The sequence below is a fragment of the Salmo salar genome, chromosome ssa16, assembly GCF_905237065.1.
Source record: "Salmo salar chromosome ssa16, Ssal_v3.1, whole genome shotgun sequence".
NCBI classification, from domain to species: Eukaryota; Metazoa; Chordata; class Actinopteri; order Salmoniformes; family Salmonidae; genus Salmo; species Salmo salar.
Window position 1 is genome coordinate 51,396,883 of NC_059457.1, and position 19,896 is coordinate 51,416,778.

The window sequence follows — 19,896 nt, forward strand, 5'->3', positions numbered from 1 at the left end:
TAGGGGAATGACCAGTGTGGTGTGAGAATGTAGAGGAATGACCAGTGTGAGAATGTAGAGGAATGACCAGTGTGGTGTGAGAATGTAGGGGAATGACCAGTGTGAGAATATAGAGGAATGACCAGTGTGAGAATATAGAGGTATGACCAGTGTGAGAATATAGAGGAATGACCAGTGTGGTGTGAGAATGTAGGGGAATGACCAGTGTGGTGTGAGAATGTAGGGGAATGACCAGTGTGAGAATGTAGGGGAATGACCAGTGTGAGAATGTAGGGGAATGACCAGTGTGAGAATGTAGGGGAATGACCAGTGTGGTGTGAGAATGTAGGGGAATGACCAGTGTGGTGTGAGAATGTAGAGGAATGACCAGTGTGAGAATGTAGAGGAATGACCAGTGTGAGAATGTAGAGGAATGACCAGTGTGAGAATGTAGAGGAATGACCAGTGTGGTGTGAGAATGTAGAGGAATGACCAGTGTGAGAATGTAGAGGAATGACCAGTGTGAGAATGTAGAGGAATGACCAGTGTTGTGTGAGAATGTAGGGGAATGACCAGTGTGAGAATATAGAGGAATGACCAGTGTGAGAATATAGAGGTATGACCAGTGTGAGAATATAGAGGAATGACCAGTGTGGTGTGAGAATGTAGGGGAATGACCAGTGTGAGAATGTAGGGGAATGACCAGTGTGAGAATGTAGGGGAATGACCAGTGTGAGAATGTAGGGGAATGACCAGTGTGAGAATGTAGAGGAATGACCAGTGTGAGAATATAGAGGAATGACCAGTGTGAGAATGTAGAGGAATGACCAGTGTGAGAATGTAGAGGAATGACCAGTGTGAGAATGTAGAGGAATGACCAGTGTGAGAATGTAGAGGAATGACCAGTGTGAGAATGTAGAGGAATGACCAGTGTGGTGTGAGAATGTAGGGGAATGACCAGTGTGGTGTGAGAATGTAGAGGAATGACCAGTGTGAGAATGTAGAGGAATGACCAGTGTGAGAATGTAGAGGAATGACCAGTGTGGTGTGAGAATGTAGGGGAATGACCTGTGTGGTGTGAGAATGTAGAGGAATGACCAGTGTGAGAATGTAGAGGAATGACCAGTGTGAGAATGTAGAGGAATGACCAGTGTGGTGTGAGAAAGTAGGGGAGTGACCAGTGTGGTGTGAGAATGTAGAGGAATGACCAGTGTGGTGTGAGAATGTAGGGGAGTGACCAGTGTGGTGTGAGAATGTAGAGGAATGACCAGTGTGAGAATGTAGGGGAATGACCAGTGTGGTGTGAGAATGTAGAGGAATGACCAGTGTGAGAATGTAGAGGAATGACCAGTGTGGTGTGAGAATGTAGGGGAATGACCAGTGTGAGAATGTAGAGGAATGACCAGTGTGAGAATGTAGGGGAATGACCAGTGTGAGAATGTAGGGGAATGACCAGTGTGGTGTGAGAATGTAGAGGAATGACCAGTGTGAGAATGTACGGGAATGACCAGTGTGGTGTGAGAATGTAGGGGAATGACCAGTGTGAGAATGTAGAGTAATGACCAGTGTGAGAATGTAGGGGAATGACCAGTGTGAGAATGTAGGGGAATGACCAGTGTGGTGTGAGAATGTAGAGGAATGACCAGTGTGAGAATGTAGGGGAATGACCAGTGTGAGAATATAGAGGAATGACCAGTGTGAGAATGTAGGGGAATGACCAGTGTGAGAATATAGAGGAATGACCAGTGTGAGAATATAGAGGAATGACCAGTGTGAGAATATAGGGGAATGACCAGTGTGAGAATATAGAGGAATGACCAGTGTGGTGTGAGAATGTAGAGGAATGACCAGTGTGGTGTGAGAATGTAGAGGAATGACCAGTGTGAGAATGTAGAGGAATGACCAGTGTGAGAATGTAGGGGAATGACCAGTGTGAGAATATAGAGGAATGACCAGTGTGGTGTGAGAATGTAGGGGAATGACCAGTGTGAGAATATAGAGGAATGACCAGTGTGGTGTGAGAATGTAGGGGAATGACCAGTGTGAGAATGTAGAGATTGACCAGTGTGAGAATGTAGAGGAATGACCAGTGTGAGAATGTAGAGGAATGACCAGTGTGAGAATGTAGAGGAATGACCAGTGTGAGAATGTAGGGGAATGACCAGTGTGAGAATGGAGAGGAATGACCAGTGTGAGAATGTAGAGGAATGACCAGTGTGAGAATGTAGGGGAATGACCAGTGTGAGAATGTAGAGGAATGACCAGTGTGAGAATGTAGGGGAATGACCAGTGTGAGAATGTAGAGGAATGACCAGTGTGAGAATGTAGAGGAATGACCAGTGTGAGAATGTAGGGGAATGACCAGTGTGAGAATGTAGGGGAATGACCAGTGTGAGAATGTAGAGGAATGACCAGTGTGGTGTGAGAATGTAGGGGAATGAGTCAGTTGTCAGCAGTTTGACTCAGCTCTTCATTGAAATAAATGCAGGCAACACAATGTCTTTTTAAGGAGGATGTTTATGCATATTGTCCTGCCATTGAGCTTTGTCTTTTTGACCCAGGCGACGTCTACGATGTGTGCGCCATCTGCCTCGACGAGTATGAGGATGGAGACCAGCTCCGGGTCCTTCCCTGCTCCCACGGTGAGCCTGACCTGACCAACACATACCCCCAACAACCTACTGTCCTCTACCCCCAACAACCTACTGTCCTCTACCCCCAACACATACCCCCAACAACCAACTGTCCTCTACCCCCCCAACACATACCCCCAACAACCTACTGTCCTCTACCCCCAACAACCTACTGTCCTCTACCCCCAACAACCTACTGTCCTTTACCCCCAACAACCTACTGTCCTCTATCCCCCCAACACATACCCCCAACAACCTACTGTCCTCTACCCCCAACAACCCACTGTCCTCTACCCCCAACAACCTACTGTCCTCTACCCCCAACAACCTACTGTCCTCTACCCCAACAACCTACTGTCCTCTATCCCCCAACACATACCCCCAACAACCAACTGTCCTCTATCCCCCCAACACATACCCCCAACAACCTACTGTTCTCTACCCCCAACAACCTACTGTCCTTTACCCCCAACAACCTACTGTCCTCTATCCCCCAACACATACCCCCAACAACCTACTGTCCTCTACCCCAACAACCTACTGTCCTCTACCCCAACAACCCACTGTCCTCTACCCCCAACAACCCACTGTCCTCTACCCCCGACAACCTACTGTCCTCTACACCCCCAACAACCTACTGTCCTCTACACCCCCAACAACCTACTGTCCTCTACCCCCCAACACATACCCCCAACAACCTACTGTCCTCTACCCCCAACAACCTACTGTCCTCTACCCCCAACACATACCCCCAACAACCAACTGTCCTCTACCCCCCCAACACATACCCCCAACAACCTACTGTCCTCTACCCCCAACAACCTACTGTCCTCTACCCCCAACACATACCCCCAACAACCAACTGTCCTCTATCCCCCAACACATACCCCCAACAACCCACTGTCCTCTACCCCCAACAACCTACTGTCCTCTACCCCCAACAACCTACTGTCCTCTACCCCCAACAACCTACTGTCCTCTACCCCAACAACCTACTGTCCTCTATCCCCCCAACACATACCCCAACAACCAACTGTCCTCTATCCCCCCAACACATACCCCCAACAACCTACTGTCCTCTACCCCCAACAACCTACTGTCCTCTACCCCAACAACCTACTGTCCTCTACCCCAACACCCCACTGTCCTCTACCCCAACAACCTACTGTCCTCTACCCCCAACAACCTACTGTCCTCTACCCCCAACAACCTACTGTCCTCTACCCCCAACAACCTACTGTCCTCTACCCCCAACAACCTACTGTCCTCTACACCCCCAACAACCTACTGTCCTCTACACCCCCAACAACCTACTGTCCTCTACACCCCCAACAACCTACTGTCCTCTACACCCCCAACAACCTACAGTCCTCTACACCCCCAACACCCTACTGCCCTCTACACCCCCAACACCCTACTGCCCTCTACACCCCCAACAACCTACTGTCCTCTACCCCCAACAACCTACTGTCCTCTACACCCCCAACAACCTACTGTCCTCTACACCCCCAACAACCTACTGTCCTCTACACCCCCAACAACCTACTGTCCTCTACACCCCCAACAACCTACTGTCCTCTACACCCCCAACAACCTACTGTCCTCTACACCCCCAACAACCTACTGTCCTCTACACCCCCAACAACCTACTGCCCTCTACACCCCCAACAACCTACTGTCCTCTACCCCCAACAACCTACTGTCCTCTACACCCCAACAACCTACTGTCCTCTACACCCCCAACAACCTACTGTCCTCTACACCCCCAACAACCTACTGTTCTCTACACCCCCAACAACCCACTGTCCTCTACCCCCAACAACCTACTGTCCTCTACCCCAACAACCTACTGTCCTCTACCCCCAACAACCTACTGTCCTCTACCCCCCAACAACCTACTGTCCTCTATCCCCCCAACAACCTACTGTCCTCTATCCCCCCAACAACCTACTGTCCTCTATCCCCCCAACAACCTACTGTCCTCTACCCCCCCAACAACCTACTGTCCTCTATCCCCCCAACAACCTACTGTCCTCTACCCCCCAACAACCTACTGTCCTCTACACCCCCAACAACCTACTGTCCTCTACCCCCCCAACAACCTACTGTCCTCTACCCCCCCAACAACCTACTGTCCTCTACACCCCCAACAACCTACTGTCCTCTACACCCCCAACAACCTACTGTCCTCTACACCCCCAACAACCTACTGTCCTCTACCCCCAACAACCTACTGTCCTCTACACCCCCAACAACCTACTGTCCTCTACCCCCAACAACCTACTGTCCTCTACACCCCCAACAACCTACTGTCCTCTACCCCAACAACCTACTGTCCTCTACCCCCAACAGACACACCCAGTAGGTCATGTGAATGTGATATCTCAGTGGGAATACCCGTGCTGCTCCTGGAGCCAAGCCCGGCTTCTGCATCATCCCAGAAAATCATCCATTTGGCTCACTAATAGGAAGCTGGTCTAAGCTCTGAACCACACCAGCTCCTGGACATCGGGCGCTGCTCAGCTTTAGGGAACGTCTTGAATAGAATTCAATGTCACGTCCGTATTTTGACTTTTGTGAACTTGAATTAATTCATGACTTATTGGGAGGAAATCAACAGATTTACTTTTGAACTCAACCTTATGATCTCCAACCCTAGTGATCTGTATCCGGGGTAAAACACCTACATGATGCTGCCTATGATTGTAATGACCCAGGTCGTTTCTCCTCTCCCTCCCTGTAGCTTACCACAGCAAATGTGTGGACCCCTGGCTAACCAAGACCAAGAAGACGTGTCCCGTGTGCAAGCAGAAGGTGGTCCCCTCTGCAGGTGACTCCGACTCCGACTCGGAGGGCGACAGCGGGGCCGAGGAGAACGAAGTGTCTGAGAGCACCCCGCTGCTGCGTTCCCTGGCCTCCACCAGCGGCCACTCCTTCGGCACCATGTCAGGGGCCTCTCGCTCCGAGCCTGATCAGGAGTCCTCGGAGTATGAAGACACCAGCGACGACAGCGAGGAGGACGTCACCGTGGAGACTGAGACGGTGGTGGTCCAGCTGCAGGAGCCTCGTCCCGATGACCACGACGCGCCTGATTGGTTGGCCTGAGTTGACGGACAGGACACCGGTTCCCCTGCCTCTCCCTCCCCACTCACCCTACAGGCTTGCAGCGGCAGAGACTCACGCTGGACGCGCAACCGAGATTGTGTGTTTAATTTTGAAGTCCCCGTTTAATAAAAATAAATTTTTATCTCTTAAGTTTAGAATGCAAATCACCATAATAATAAGATCGTTGTATGTTTAACCTGATTACTGAGCAGTGTCATGGCGTGTTTTGGGCTAACTGACAACATTGATTTCACAGGAACATTGCGGTCAGTAGACTGTAGTGTATTGTACTGTAGTTCAGTCTGTATGGGGTGGTAGTACACCGCAGACGTCCTCAGACTGTGGTTATACTCATCACCGTGAGAAAGGGCTCAACACCAACTACGAAGGAATGCGTTGTGTGTATATATATATAATGTATAGATCACTATGCGTAACATCTTAAAACATTATTTTGATAGCTTGCATATCTGTATGCCTCTGTATCAGAAGGTGAGGAGTTCTAATATTGTATATATTCTTGCTGCTTGTATAGAAATATCTTCAAGTATTATGCAGCAGCCTTTTATAAATTGATTGAACTGACCTTTTTCCATAAGACTATATAGAAATGAGGCCATGGGAACAGGGTTTTGTCAATCGGTCTCGAGCCAGAGATAATGGAGTCAGAGAAGTACGATTTGGAACGTTGATAATGCAAAGGCAAAATGAAAACAAACTGTTTGTGGTGCTGCATTCAGCCAAAGGAAGTTGTTTGTTTGCCCAATGTTATGCGTTTCCTCAGAAGTCATATGTAATACAAGCAGAATGGGGCTGGGAGACAGTTCTGTTCATACCCACGTCTACACTGCTACAAGCAGCCTGTTGGCTTAATCTAGACATACCAGAGAAATCAATTCCCTGAAATACAAGACATCATTGGTGGATGAGTCTTGCAACATGTATTTGGTGTCATATCATTTCAATACTGTAAATAGGTAGTTCTACAAGTATACAGAACTAAAATATAAAACGCAACATGTAAAGTGTTGGTCCCATGTTTCATGACCTGAAATAAACAAATCCTAGAAATGTTTCATACGCACTAAAAAAAAATGTATGTTTTGTGCACATTTGTTTACATACCTGTGAGTGAGCATTTCTCCTTTGCCAAGATTATCCATCAACCCACCTGACAGGTGTGGCATATCAAGAAGCTGATTAAACAGCATGATCATTTAATGTTCATTTCTCTACAATAAGCTGCCTCCAACTTCATTTTAGAGAATTTTGCAGTACGTCCAACCGGCCTCCCAACCACAGACGACGTGTAACGCCAGCCCAGGACCTCCACACCTGACTTCTTCACCTGCGGGATCGGCTGGGGGGGTAGGGGTGCCGAGGAGTATTTATGTCTGTAGTAAAGCTCCTTTGTAGGGGGAAAAACTCATTCTGATTGGCTGAGCCCCAGCCATGTGAAATCCATAGATTAGGGCCTAATGAATTTATTTCAATTTACTGATTTACATATGAACCAAGTCAGTCAAATCTTTGAAATTGTTGCATGTTGCGTTTATATTTTTTTCCCTAACATGAAGTGTTTTATGTTAAGTCCTGTTGCCTTTCCTTTTTATTTGATATGTCTTGTACCATGTCTCACCAGTGTCTACATGCAATCTAATTTCACTTCAATAAACAAAAAAACATGTTTGTCAACAGAATGCTGATGCCCTCCATCCATTTCAAGAGTTCTCATTATGGCACACAGCCTGTTATTGTGTTCATTGTGATGAGTCCTGTTCTCACCTGGATCCTTTGTGCTGATCTTGTCCATATTCTGTTTGTACCCACATTGACAGATACATTGTCAGCAGATCATTCTGAACACCTCGAGAGGGTAGTCAAACACGCATTATGTCTGGATATCTTACAGGTGTAGACAGATCTGGACAGAGAAGTCATTTAATGTATTATTCCACACTCTAGTCATAGACAGGTGGCACCAGTGACGGATTACAATGGGTCTTAAAATAAATATTTTGAAAGACCAGCTGTTAAAATGTGCATTAAAGAGCCCAGGAAATCTAGTCACAGTGCAGACAGTGGACAGAAACCATTTTAATACCATGTGTATACAATCAGAATGTAGACAAGACCAGGACAAAGGACTCATGTTAGCACTAAGTATAAACAGGGCTAAGGTTGTACAGCATTTTAATGATTGATCAGGAGAGGTATTGAGAGAGGATCAGTAAACCATTAAAATCTTCAATGTTACAGCGCACACTGCAGCCAGGACAATGGTTTCTGAAACCCAGTCTCTTTGATCAGACTTGTAGGTAACAGGCTACATGGTGGCCTAGATCTCTCCCCGTGACATAACCAGACAAATTACTTCGACGTCAGCTTTGAAAAAAAATCTGCTGTATTATGTCCAATTGATGCAGGTTACATGAGGGGAAAAGCCTGTTCCAATTGTCTGATACTTGCCAAGTCGTGGACTACACCCTTTATGAGAAAGCTGTATTTTTTTTAAATGGGAGACGCTGAAGACGGATCACATGTCAAGTTGTTGCAGTGACATTACTCTACATTCCTAGTTTGGTTACTTCGATCAGAAACACATTTAGACATATCAAGTCCACAAAAATCAAAAGGGTTGTAATATATAACTATCAGTACAGTGAAGAGGAACATGCGCTCTACCCTGAATTAAGAGATTCACTCCCAACCACAGGTTGTAATGAGTCATTGAAAAGGCAATGTGTAACCCCCTTTCGCAGAGATCACATTGCCTTTAAAACCTGCAGTCGGATTGCATCGCAGCCTGTGCCTAGTTTCACACCCCTGTTCAAATGGTTATACATTGCTACACTAATTCTATGCTGATACAAAAAGGTCAGACCAAAGCTTCAGTTTAGACTAGCCTATATAAAAAAATACAATAAAACACCCAAAGTAAAAAGAAACTAAAGCTGTACTTCGCAGCTGATGGCCACGTATATTTTAGCTATATCCCCCCATCATGCTGGGGATTCCCAGGCGTAACTGTGCCACACACCCTCATGCGTCTACTAAGGAACACTTCCTCCATGTTTCCCAACAACTTTTTAGGGGGGGGGAGAGATTAACAAAGAGCATCTCAGCTGAACTATTGAGCTCCAGGCTAGGATGGCAAGAACCACCTGATTGCCTTCTGAAAACTGCTGCTCTGGCTCAAAAATCCTTTCCCCCCAGAGCTAAGGTCCCACGCCAAATAGAGAGTAGAGTTCAACTGGAAAAACAAGCACAAAATCAATCTGCTTGGAATTTATTTATTTGATCTGTCTGTAAACAAGGTGATAAATTAATTTATGGCATTTCTTGGTTTATGCATATGAAGTGTTAAGAGACTGTATCCCAAGTGTTAGAAAAAGGAGTGTCGGGAAAGAAACTCAGCAAATGAAGGTTAAGTCGTACACACATCCCACAAGGCCTGAACATTGGCACTGATGAGAAAGGAAAAAAATGAGAGAAAAAAAAAAGTGCCAATGAAATGACTCCTTCCTGGGCAGCTGTTAAAAATCCATCATACAATAGAAATCGATGTTTCAACATTATGGTACAGGATACACAACTTTGGTATACAAGTTTCCACAAGACAAAGAGTTCTTATTCCAACCAAGCCCATCTCCCATTTAAATTGTGTAATTCCTACTTTATTTTTTTAGGGTCTTTTCAAATTGGACATTACATTAAGTACAGAGCTTGAAAAGAAAGTTTGATACCATATCTTAGTTGAACACGAGTACAAGGCCATTTATTCCACAGTCATTTCTTCACACAGCATGGGTTTAGAAATGCTGTAATTCATTTCTTTAATAAAAAAAAAATATGAAGTTTACAAATGTTGACTGCTCGATTTCATCCACAGCAAACCCTCCCTCCCGTTTGCCTTCAACAGAACGATGTGGTTTTACATTAGTGTTGTTTTGCCTTCAGTGGGAAAGATGAGGCTAGAAGGCATCCTTCACAATGATTTAGAGCGATTGTATATATACCCAAAGCTGTGACTAAAATTGGTCCTATGAAAAATGTCAAACTGGATATATATCTACTGTCCAAAATGGCAGCCTTTAAAAAAAAAACAAGGAAATGTATTACAGGAGCTGGCAAACAGTTTTAAGTGTCTGAGCCATTGTAACGATGGAATGTCCATGATGGGGGTTCATGTAGTCAAGGTGGTCATGAAGAGGACATGGAAGAGATTCTGCCTGCATCAACAATGTCGATTTTGCCTTCTGACTCAATCAATACCAAAACTGATAGTCTGCCATGACTGCATTGAAGCGCAACCCCCCCCCCCAAAAAAAACCCCATCCGGTACAGAGTAGTGTGGCTCAGAGAGGGAGATAAAGGGGAGTTTAGGGTGTAGTGATTGGTTAATGGATGAGTGTTCCTTCCGTGTACTGATGTAGTGTCACCTATGGACAAACAGGAAGAGGGGGAAGGAGCTACAGACATTTGGCAGGAGTTACAGGGAGGGGGCAGAGGGAACAACAGGATTTCAGTAGGCTCAAAGATATGCATGCGGCCCCCACCGCCCCCAAAAACATGCTCTAGAAAAGGAAGACAATGAGCTTGGTTACAGCTCAAGTGCTCCAAAGGCATCGGCTGCTCAAGAGTGAACTTCCGGGGCACCATCACACGAAATGTCAGTTCATCAATTTAGGTTTCCTTCACTTTATTAGAGTTTTTTTTTATTATTATATTTTTCCACGGAGCATTGGCCAGAATGGTGCAAGTTTTTTTTTTCAGTTTTTTTTTTTACAAGTATAGATTTGTCACAATGTCCTGTTAACAACATGCTCATTTTTTTTGTAACTATGGTGCAACAGTGCTAGAATGGAATTGAGTACAGTGTGAATGCATCAAGATGACTGGGAAAGAACAAGAGAAAAGGGGGGAAAAAAACAAAAAAGGGGGGGACAATAGGAGGGTCTGGGGAGAAAAGCAAGCAACTACCAACTAAAACTGGAAGAGTGTGTTATGGGTGAACTGCTAGGTGGCTGGGCCGATGCTGCTTTAGTATCCAGACTTCCTCAGGTAGTCAGCCATTGTATACGCTTTCTTGTTGAGCTGTCCTCCATGGACACCTTCCTTCCCCATGACTAAAACCAACGCTGAAATACACAAAGGGGGAAAAAAAACAAGAGCAGAAATTAACAGATGTGTTGGTGGTGGGAGGCTACATTGTTGACGTCAGGGTCTTAACCATGTGACCCTGTACTGCTACTAACCCTTCCAGGAAGTATTTTAATTAGGACTGCTTGAAAATAACCTTCCCTCAACTACAACACTAAGGCTAAGTCAAGACTAGAACAGAGAATCCCTCAAATATTTTGCCATTACATATGCCTTCTTATTCAATCCACCTCCATTGACCCCTTCTTTGCCCATTATAAGAACCAAGACTGAGAAAAAAAATAGAAAAAAATAAAACGAGACAAGGGAAATTTAGAGAATGTGAAGTTGGGAGATCTTAAAAACAAACAAATTAAAGTTCAAGAAAACAGTCCAATCAACACAAGCAGGTGGTTATAGTACGAAGGAAGACAGGAAGAGGCTCCCACCCATAGCCAATATGCAAGCATTCACTTTATTAAAGCTTCTGGCCTTGGACAGGGAGAAGAAAAACATGCAAAGCGGACACTAAAGTGATGCAATAGCGCCGACGATTCCAATAAAGTCCATTAGCCTATTTTACTGTACGCCAACATTAACCTTCCTACTCTTCTGAACTAATAAGAGGAATGTCTGAATCATTCCCCTATGTTAACAAAGTCCATAAATGGTGTCTTTACCCATTTTGGAAGCCTTGACATTAACTGCAGTAAGCAACAGCTGACCACAAATGGCTCAGTTTCTAAACCGAGGAAGAGTTAAAAAAATAAAAAAATAAAAAGTTAAAGGGGGAAGGCAGCAATGACAAATGTTGTAAATTAGAAAGAAAACGCCCTGGTCTTAAGCCTTTCCTTTATCCTCTACTTATCCAACTGAGTCTACATGGCATGCCAGCAGTAAGGAGGAATGAGAAAGGGAATGCTTTAACTCACTGACACCTACATTAACACAATACAGCATGCTTGCAGTACCTCAATACATATGAACCGAAGCAAAATCCTTCAGTACCACTATCTGAAGGGGACTAGGTTTACCATGTGATGGGGTGGGGATAACTTAAACTGGACACTTTAGACTTGATGTGAGGAGAAAGGTGTGTCAATTAGAGGGATAGGGGTTACGCATGCCCAGCGACAGAAAACCTCCCACCTGTGAATTACAAGTCGGGGGAGTTATGGACTTAATCCTGCTAGGGGACCTGGGAGAATAGAGACTGGAAAAGGCCCAACTCACAGGCACAGTGTTTTTCAAATGACCACCTCGCCTTCAAAATTGGTCAGACCAACATGGAATTGGTGGATCATTTGACTGGCTAGCAGTTAGTGTGCTCGAATCAGATCTGATACAAAACTAACACTTATTTCCAACATTTGTACTTGATTGGCTTTGTTGACCTGAAAAATAAAAAAATACTTGAAATTGAACTTTCCCCTCTAAACGAAACCCTCCCTGGACAAGTTAAAAACCATTATACTGCATGAACCTTAATAACACCCTCCACCCCCCCCACAGACAATAGTTGGAGGTAATGCATTAAAAGGTAGGTTATGTGCTTCACATAATGACATCAATATATCAAGACTAAGAAAGCTTTCCACATTTCAGTTGTGTCATCATTTATACAATTTTAAGCCCATCTAGGGAATGACGCAGCAAATTGGCACATGCATCAAACGGTTGATGATTTAACGTGTCAAGTTTTAATTGCACAAGTCTCTTAAATACATATATAGTGAGAGGAAATGTGAATACCAGTATATTGTACATGCACAGCAAACTACAGCGTTTAATGTTTGAGTGAGCAGTGAAGAAATGGGATGGACACTACCTTTGCCGGCTTTGCCTATGGAAACGTTGTATGTGGGCTCTCCTCCTTGACTCTTTGTCCTGATGTCCATTGTCCAGTCCCCGTCGGCGTGGAGGCTGTCTCTGATGACAGAGCATTTCTTTTGGCCTAGGGTCAGCCCACCACAGAAGAACGCTTCTCGGTCCTTACCTACAATGATGTCGATTTCGTCAACCTATGGATGACCATGTAAAGTTTGAAAGCCATTCATTTTCATTAGCAAAAAATAATATTCATTATTCCACTACCGATAAGATAAGGGCCAATGTTACAGCCTGATTTCCTCAAATACACTGTGTAAAATAGTAGGACTCAGCTAAATAAAAATTCCTGAGAGCCTTATTTGGCAGTCAAATGCAGTCTGACTTTGGAAATAATTTAGGCAATGTTTGGAGTCGCTGTTGTCCAGTTCATTTCATAAGTATTGCAGGTCACATTTGTCCTACCAAGCACAAAGAAACATGCCAAATGATTTGTTCAGGGTACCTTGTGATAGAGACTGACACATTGTAACCATCTTACTCAGCTCTGATAGGACAGTGTCCAGATTCCTCATGTGGTTTGTTGAATATTTATGCATTCTCAGTAGACCATACCTTGGCACAGTTAGTAAGTAGCTCTAGCTGGTCAAAAGACTAGTTAGATTTCAACACTAATACAGTACTAAGGGAAAGGGGGATACCTAAGTCAGTTGTACAACAATGCATTCAACTGAAATGCGTGTTCCGCATTTAACCAAACCCCTCTGAATCAGAGCGGTGTGGGGGGCTGCCTTAATCCACATCCACGTCTTTGGGTGCTGGGGAACAGTGGGTTAACTACATTGCTCAGGGGCAGAATGGCAGGTTTTTACTGTCAGCTCGGGGATTCAACCAAGCAACCTTTCGGTTACTGGCCCAACGCTCCTGCCCTGCCAGGCTACCTACCTACTAACTGTTAAGACTATGCAACCCCTTCGTTTTGCATGTTTGATCGAATCGTATTTTAGGAGATTAGACCATCCCTAGCTGGCCTCCTCCTGTAAGTCAGTCTAAAACACTAGAGGTTACTTTTTTTATTACCTTTATTTAACTAGGCAAGTCAGTTAAGAACAAATTCTTATTTACAGTGACGGCCTTGAGGTTAACTGAAACCAGAGCAACGCTGTCCACCGAGGCAATATACAGGACAACTGACAGTTTGCCTACAACCTGTAACATTTGACCATATGCTTAACAGAGCAAGTGCCAAGTCGTTCATTTCACATCCATGAGAATGTGCCCAGGGTACCAACCAGCTAATGATTAACTGTCTAGCCAAAGCTTAGCAAAGCAGCTAACTAGAATACTGACAAGGAAGCAGCTCACTGAAAATTAACCCCCATTACACACGGATATCGATACAGGACCAGCGAATTTCAATTGGAGTGTGGAATCATACATCCTGCCGCAGTCCCATCCTGGCTAGAAAGATAGTCAACGTTTGGTAGCTAAAACATGTTTTATTGAGCTAGCATGCATCCAACTACGATCCCGACGGAAACTACGGAAGAAATGTCCTCCTGTACGCGCGTTTATTTAAATGCTGCAATCTGGAAATTGACAACACAGGCAATCCTTGCTAAAATAGTTAATTTCCATGCTTGCTAACTAACAAAATGGAGGGTTCATGAATGACCAGGAATAATGCAATGTTAGCTTAAAAAAAAAAACGTCCAAACTAATAGTATATTGTTGTACAACGACCAATGTGCTTCGAGCTGGTGCATATAATTTAAGTTCCCATACGATTACTTGCGTAGACTGGAAGGGTCAAAAAAATGAATAAAAGCAGGCAGAGGCGGCGCCATCTTGGGAAATTAAAAGGGGCGGCAGCATTGCAGCGAGGGCCTGATTCACAAATGCATTTACGAACTCCGCGGAGTCTACAATTGTACATTTAACATATGAATGCAGCGCAATGATCCGCCAACTTCGCCTAATCACTTTCGGATCTGGATGACCTGAGAGAGTGCCATTTTTCACCGCCGCTCCTCCCAAAGCCCGCATTGCCGGCTAGACATAACAGGGAAACTGGTTTCAATTTAACATTTGTGGTAACACGTTTTCCTAACGCACACTTTAAGGCTTAATGTGGGGAGTTACCTATGCTAACAGACGCCAAATAGCCTGGCTAATGTGTTGATAACTAGTTAAATGTGTCAGTCAGCTGGTTAACGTTAACAGTTAACTTGCTAGACCACAACTAAATTTAATATAGTTTGTGGTCCTAAACCTATTCACTGATATTTCAAATAACCATGTGACAAGTCTTAATAACTCTACCGAAAAACACCGGATAGCATGTGTTAGTTAACTCGCTAGCGTAACTAGCTAACACATGCTGCCTGTCTAGAGCCCGTTCCGTCTGGGGCTTTCCCCTTTAGGCAGGGCCCAACTCCCATATTTAAACAGACTAAAATACCGGCATTTACCGAGTTCGTAGATTAGTCTTTTAAATTATTATTTTAAAAAAAATGTCCTTACCGTTATGTTAACAAATGTACCACCGGGAAACGATGCCCAGACATATTTGGCGTCCGTATACCCAACAATGGCGGAGTCCTGGCAGCTGCCATCGGCCATCAGGTTATCCACGTAGCCTTGCCAGGACATACTTGCGTATTAGTTCAAATGTGGATATATATATTTAATAAAAAAAATATATATGTGACAGGTACGCTGGAGCAACAGTGATGGTATTATAAGCTGTATTTTCGGTGATTTTGTAGTCTCCCAACAATTCCCCAGCTCCGTCACGTCCCCGCTTTCTTCTGGGTCTGAAGAAGAGAAGCCTCACAGCAAACGGGTTGGGTGTAGTCCTTCAATAAATCACTCCGCCCAGTCGTTGTTAGGCTGAACTTTATTGCAAATCGTCGGTTGTCGCGGATGAATAAAACGAGTGTTCCTAAGAATGATTTGTACGGTGTGGTATCTATTTTATTTTTATATTTTTACAAATTTGTCAATATGCTGAATTTTTTTTTTTTTTAAATCGTTTTGTAAGTCAATCTTATGTGGTATTTTACACAAGCCATATGCTCCTTCTGACCAGTGACAGACTTAATTTTTTCATATGACATAGTCCTTCTTTTCCCGCCACGATGTCCTTTATGAATCAAAGTATGTCATTGGAATTTCTATTCAATTGATGGCATATATATATCATCAATGATCCTCGTCAGATTCTTGTGCGATAATTTGTCAGATATTTAAGATTGAAAGCATGCAATAGTGACATTTAATTTGTGTTAGACAGTTAGTCAGTCTACAATTAGTCCGTTTGCAATGTTACTTATTTTACAACAAACAAGTCTGAGATCCCAAACTAGCCTATTTAGCTCCACTTTATTAGAAAATAGAGGTCGCCATATTTGGAGACATTTAATGCATGTGATTGAACTAGCATAAATTCTGGTGGCAGGTCAGACCAGTGTGACGCCTATTACAATAAATGTTGTGTACAGAATAAAGACACCTGTTGGTTACATATTAACTCACTCAGGGTGTAACAATATTGGAGTAGATGTTTATTCCGTTTGTTAATCGCCATCTGCATGGGTACAGCATGATAGAATAGATGTTCGGCATTTTCTCAGAAGCTGTATGTAGCATATAACAACAACAAACAAAAAAAGTGGGAAAGTGGTAAACAGAGCAACCTCTTTCTAGCCAGGTCCCAGATCTTTGTTCTATCTTGTCAACCCATTGTCTCTCATTGTCATGGCAAGTTGATGATAGCACAAACACATCAGGGACCAGGCTAACCTCTTTCCACATGTTCTCATCGACTTGCTCTTAAAAAAAAAGAACATTATCTGAGTGTAGGCATCATTTCATTTCCCCAGAGAGGCAGAATGTGACCATTGTCTCTGATCTTTAAAAATATATATATATTACCTAGGATGATTCATTCATCCCTTGGCCCTCTCTCTCCTTTGGCTGAGTTATTACCCATGACTCTACCCCTTACCCCTTGTGCAATTCATCCAATCCAAACACTTTGCACCCTGAGAATTTGCATGATATTGCCCTGTTGTTGGGACTATTTACTTCAGAGGTGTGGTTTGTTTTGCTGAGTTCAATGTTCATGTACTTGTCACATATTGATACAAAGGTTCTAAGTAATATGTTCAGGCAGGGAAGGCCAAAAAACAAGTGGAGACGCTCCACTGAGTAAAGCGGGGATCTCCTGGCTAGAGGCAAAAGCCTTCTCACAGAAGAGACTGAGGTGGAGAGCCATGGTAGAAGCCCAATGTTCCCAAAGGGCCAAGAGGTTTAAGTAAGCATTCCTCATCAAACCAGGATCTGATATATAAATACACACAACTTCCTTCTCTTACCTCCCTATTGAAATAACCACAGTATGTGAAAGTCTCTGTTTTTCCAGAAAGGTGCAGAGGAACATAGCAATATAGCATTAGTTTCTCTCCACCTAGGTAGAATAACTTAGTCCGGAATACGTGGAGTTTCACCTTGCCTTATCTGTGTGTTGTCAAATAACCAACCCTAATCCTAACCTTCTCCTAACCTGCCAAGTTAATGATCCTAACCTTCTGCGTAAATTCTCCTAACCTGCTACGAAATAGCAACTTCTGGTCGTAGCTATGCTCCCTCTAGTCAGAACCTCCAATCTGCTGACCACGCCCATATCCATCCTATGTAGTTGGTTACCAGGCCAACCCTTGTTGGGTGGAGGTAGTTTGACCAACCAGCTGAGTGAGTCACTCAGCCAATGAGTCATGGACAGAAAGCTGACCTGTTTTTTCTTTTTTTTTTACTGAGGAAATAACTCAGCAATAGTAAACTGCTGGCAAGGCAACCCTGATATGGTCACTCACTAATATGTCATAGCACCCTTACAATAGTCCTATTGTATAGTCCAGGGATGGGCAACTAGCCCGCCCCCCCCCCTTAAAAAAAATAAGGAAGAAAAGGCCCGCGGATTATTGACACAAATAAAATAAAAATGAAAGTCAGTCTGAGTCTCAAATGTTGAGAGTTAGAATAGTAGAATACACAAGGTGCAATTTTGAAATTTGGTTGTTCATCAGTAGTTTTCTTCTTGTTATGTCAGTCACTGACAGTCACTCAATTAGCGCATCTCAGGTAACATTTTTAAGATTGGTAAGTTAGTCTAGCCAGCTACAGTTTCTAAACTTGTAATAATCATGGTAAAATTACAGACCGGGGGTGGCTCCCATTAATTTTGTTAGTCACTCTAACTCAGATATCATATTCGAAACTGCAAACATTTCTCTCCACCCTATAGCAAAATTAGTACAATTGCAGGAAATTAGCTCTAAAACTGCCAATTTTTCTCTCCACCCCATGGAAACATTTGTGTAATTGCATGGAATTAGTTATTGAACTGCAAAATCTTCTCTACGCTCCATGGCAAAATGTGTAGAATTGCAGGAAATTAACTCTAAACTTAAATGTTTTCTCTGCACTATCAAGAAAAGGGGCACTAAAATGCTTTGTTCGCAAGGTGAGCGGGTACCCTCAACCCACTACCCCCAACAAAATGTAACTTAGGGCGGGCCCCCCCAACAAAATGTCACTTAGAGCCCCCAAAAGGCTAGGGCCAGCTCTGACTGCATGTGTGGGTACGGATGTGGGTACTCAGATCTGCGAGCAACTGCGGCCCCTCATGATGAGTTCAGATTTTTCATCCCTGGTAATATAGTCAGAGGCAGAAATATTATTCTGCTACTGTTACAGCTTCTCGGCTCTGGAAGCTCATTGTCATTCACTGGTGTTCACTAATAACCTGGGAATCAACCCACTACTAATAACCTGAGTGTCAACCCACTACTAATAATCTGAGTAACAACCCACTACTAATAACCTGAGTATCAACCCACTACTAATAACCTGAGTATCAATCCACTAATAATAACCTGAGTATCAACCCACTACTAATAACCTGAGTATCAACCCACTACTAATAACCTGAGTATCAACCCACTACTAATAACCGGAGTATCAACCCACTACTAATAACCTGAGCATCAACCCACTACTAATAACCTGAGTATCAACCCACTACTAATAACCGGAGTATCAACCCACTACTAATAACCTGAGCATCAACCCACTACTAATAACCTGAGTATCAACCCACTACTAATAACCTGAGTATCAACCCACTACTAATAACCGGAGTATCAACCCACTACTAATAACCTGAGTATCAACCCACTACCAATAACCTGAGTATCAACCCACTACTAATAACCTGAGCATCAATCCACTACTAATAACCTGAGTATCAACCCACTACTAATAACCTGAGTATCAATCCACTACTAATAACCTGAGTATCAACCCACTACTAATAACCTGAGTATCAATCCACTACTAATAACCTGAGTATCAACCCACTACTAATAACCTGAGCATCAATCCACTACTAATAACCTGAGTATCAATCCACTACTAATAACCTGAGAATCAATCCACTACTAATAACCTGAGTATCAACCCACTACTAATAACCTGAGTATCAATCCACTACTAATAACCTGAGTATCAACCCACTACTAATAACCTGAGTATCAATCCACTACTAATAACGTGAGTATCAACCCACTACTAATAACCTGAGTATCAACCCACTACTAATAACCTGAGTATCAACCCACTACTAATAACCTGAGTATCAACCCACTACTAATAACCTGAGTATCAACCCACTACTAATAACCTGAGTATCAACCAACTACAAATAACCTGAGTATCAATCCACTACTAATAACCTGAGCATCAACCAACTACTCTGTCATGTATGGATGGACCTCCCCTGACTCTACACCACACCAAGACAGGACCACATATACAGACTGATATATGGGACTGGAGGAACAACAGTGATAAATGGGACTAGAGGAACAACAGTGGTATATGGGACTGGAGGAACAACAGTGATATATGGGACTGGAGGAACAACAGTGATATATGGGACTGGAGGAACAACAGTGATATATGGGACTAGAGGAACAACAGTGATATATGGGACTGGAGGAACAACAGTGATAAATGGGACTAGAGGAACAACAGTGGTATATGGGACTAGAGGAACAACAGTGATATATGGGACTGGAGGAACAACAGTGATAAATGGGACTAGAGGAACAACAGTGGTATATGGGACTGGAGGAACAACAGTGAT

General features: G+C 43.7%; 2 protein-coding genes and 1 long non-coding RNA gene across 4 annotated transcripts in view; 2 read left to right on the forward strand and 1 right to left on the reverse strand.

Moving 5' to 3' along the window:
• Window positions 1–7,417, forward strand: part of rnf13 (ring finger protein 13) — an 86,759-nt gene extending 79,342 nt beyond the window's left edge. Inside the window, exons 9-10 of one of the 2 annotated variants that reach the window (NM_001141810.1) lie at window positions 2,541–2,621; window positions 5,356–7,414. In NM_001141810.1, coding sequence (NP_001135282.1) covers window positions 2,541–2,621; window positions 5,356–5,717 — 443 coding nt within the window. In that variant the 3' untranslated portion in view covers window positions 5,718–7,414. Of the gene's footprint in view, window positions 1–2,540; window positions 2,622–5,355 lie in introns of both variants that reach the window. The other variant, XM_014149741.2, reaches the window with a different exon arrangement.
• LOC123727852 (uncharacterized) lies at window positions 80–638 on the forward strand. The gene is made up of 2 exons (XR_006759783.1): window positions 80–140; window positions 361–638. It is a non-coding gene; the product is annotated as an uncharacterized lncRNA (long non-coding RNA).
• A 1,577-nt stretch (window positions 7,418–8,994) lies between the features above and the next one.
• On the reverse strand, window positions 8,995–15,529 carry LOC106574126 (profilin-2). Its single transcript, XM_014149743.2, has 3 exons — window positions 15,210–15,529; window positions 12,688–12,880; window positions 8,995–10,858 (listed from the first exon to the last, which is right to left on the reverse strand). The coding sequence occupies exons 1-3, from the start codon at window positions 15,336–15,338 to the stop codon at window positions 10,761–10,763; spliced, it is 420 nt and encodes a 139-aa protein (XP_014005218.1). The 5' UTR covers window positions 15,339–15,529; the 3' UTR covers window positions 8,995–10,760.
• Between the last annotated feature and the right edge of the window lie 4,367 nt (window positions 15,530–19,896).

Excerpts from the sequence above, each read along its gene's own strand:
- LOC106574126 (XM_014149743.2), bottom strand. The coding sequence starts at position 15,338 with ATGTCCTGGCAAGGCTACGTGGATAACCTGATGGCCGATGGCAGCTGC. Across the intron at positions 12,881-15,209 it reads GTACATTTGTTAACATAACG|GTTGACGAAATCGACATCAT; the intron begins GTAAGGACATTT and ends GGTCATCCATAG. Across the intron at positions 10,859-12,687 it reads CATAGGCAAAGCCGGCAAAG|CGTTGGTTTTAGTCATGGGG; the intron begins GTAGTGTCCATC and ends TGTGTATTTCAG.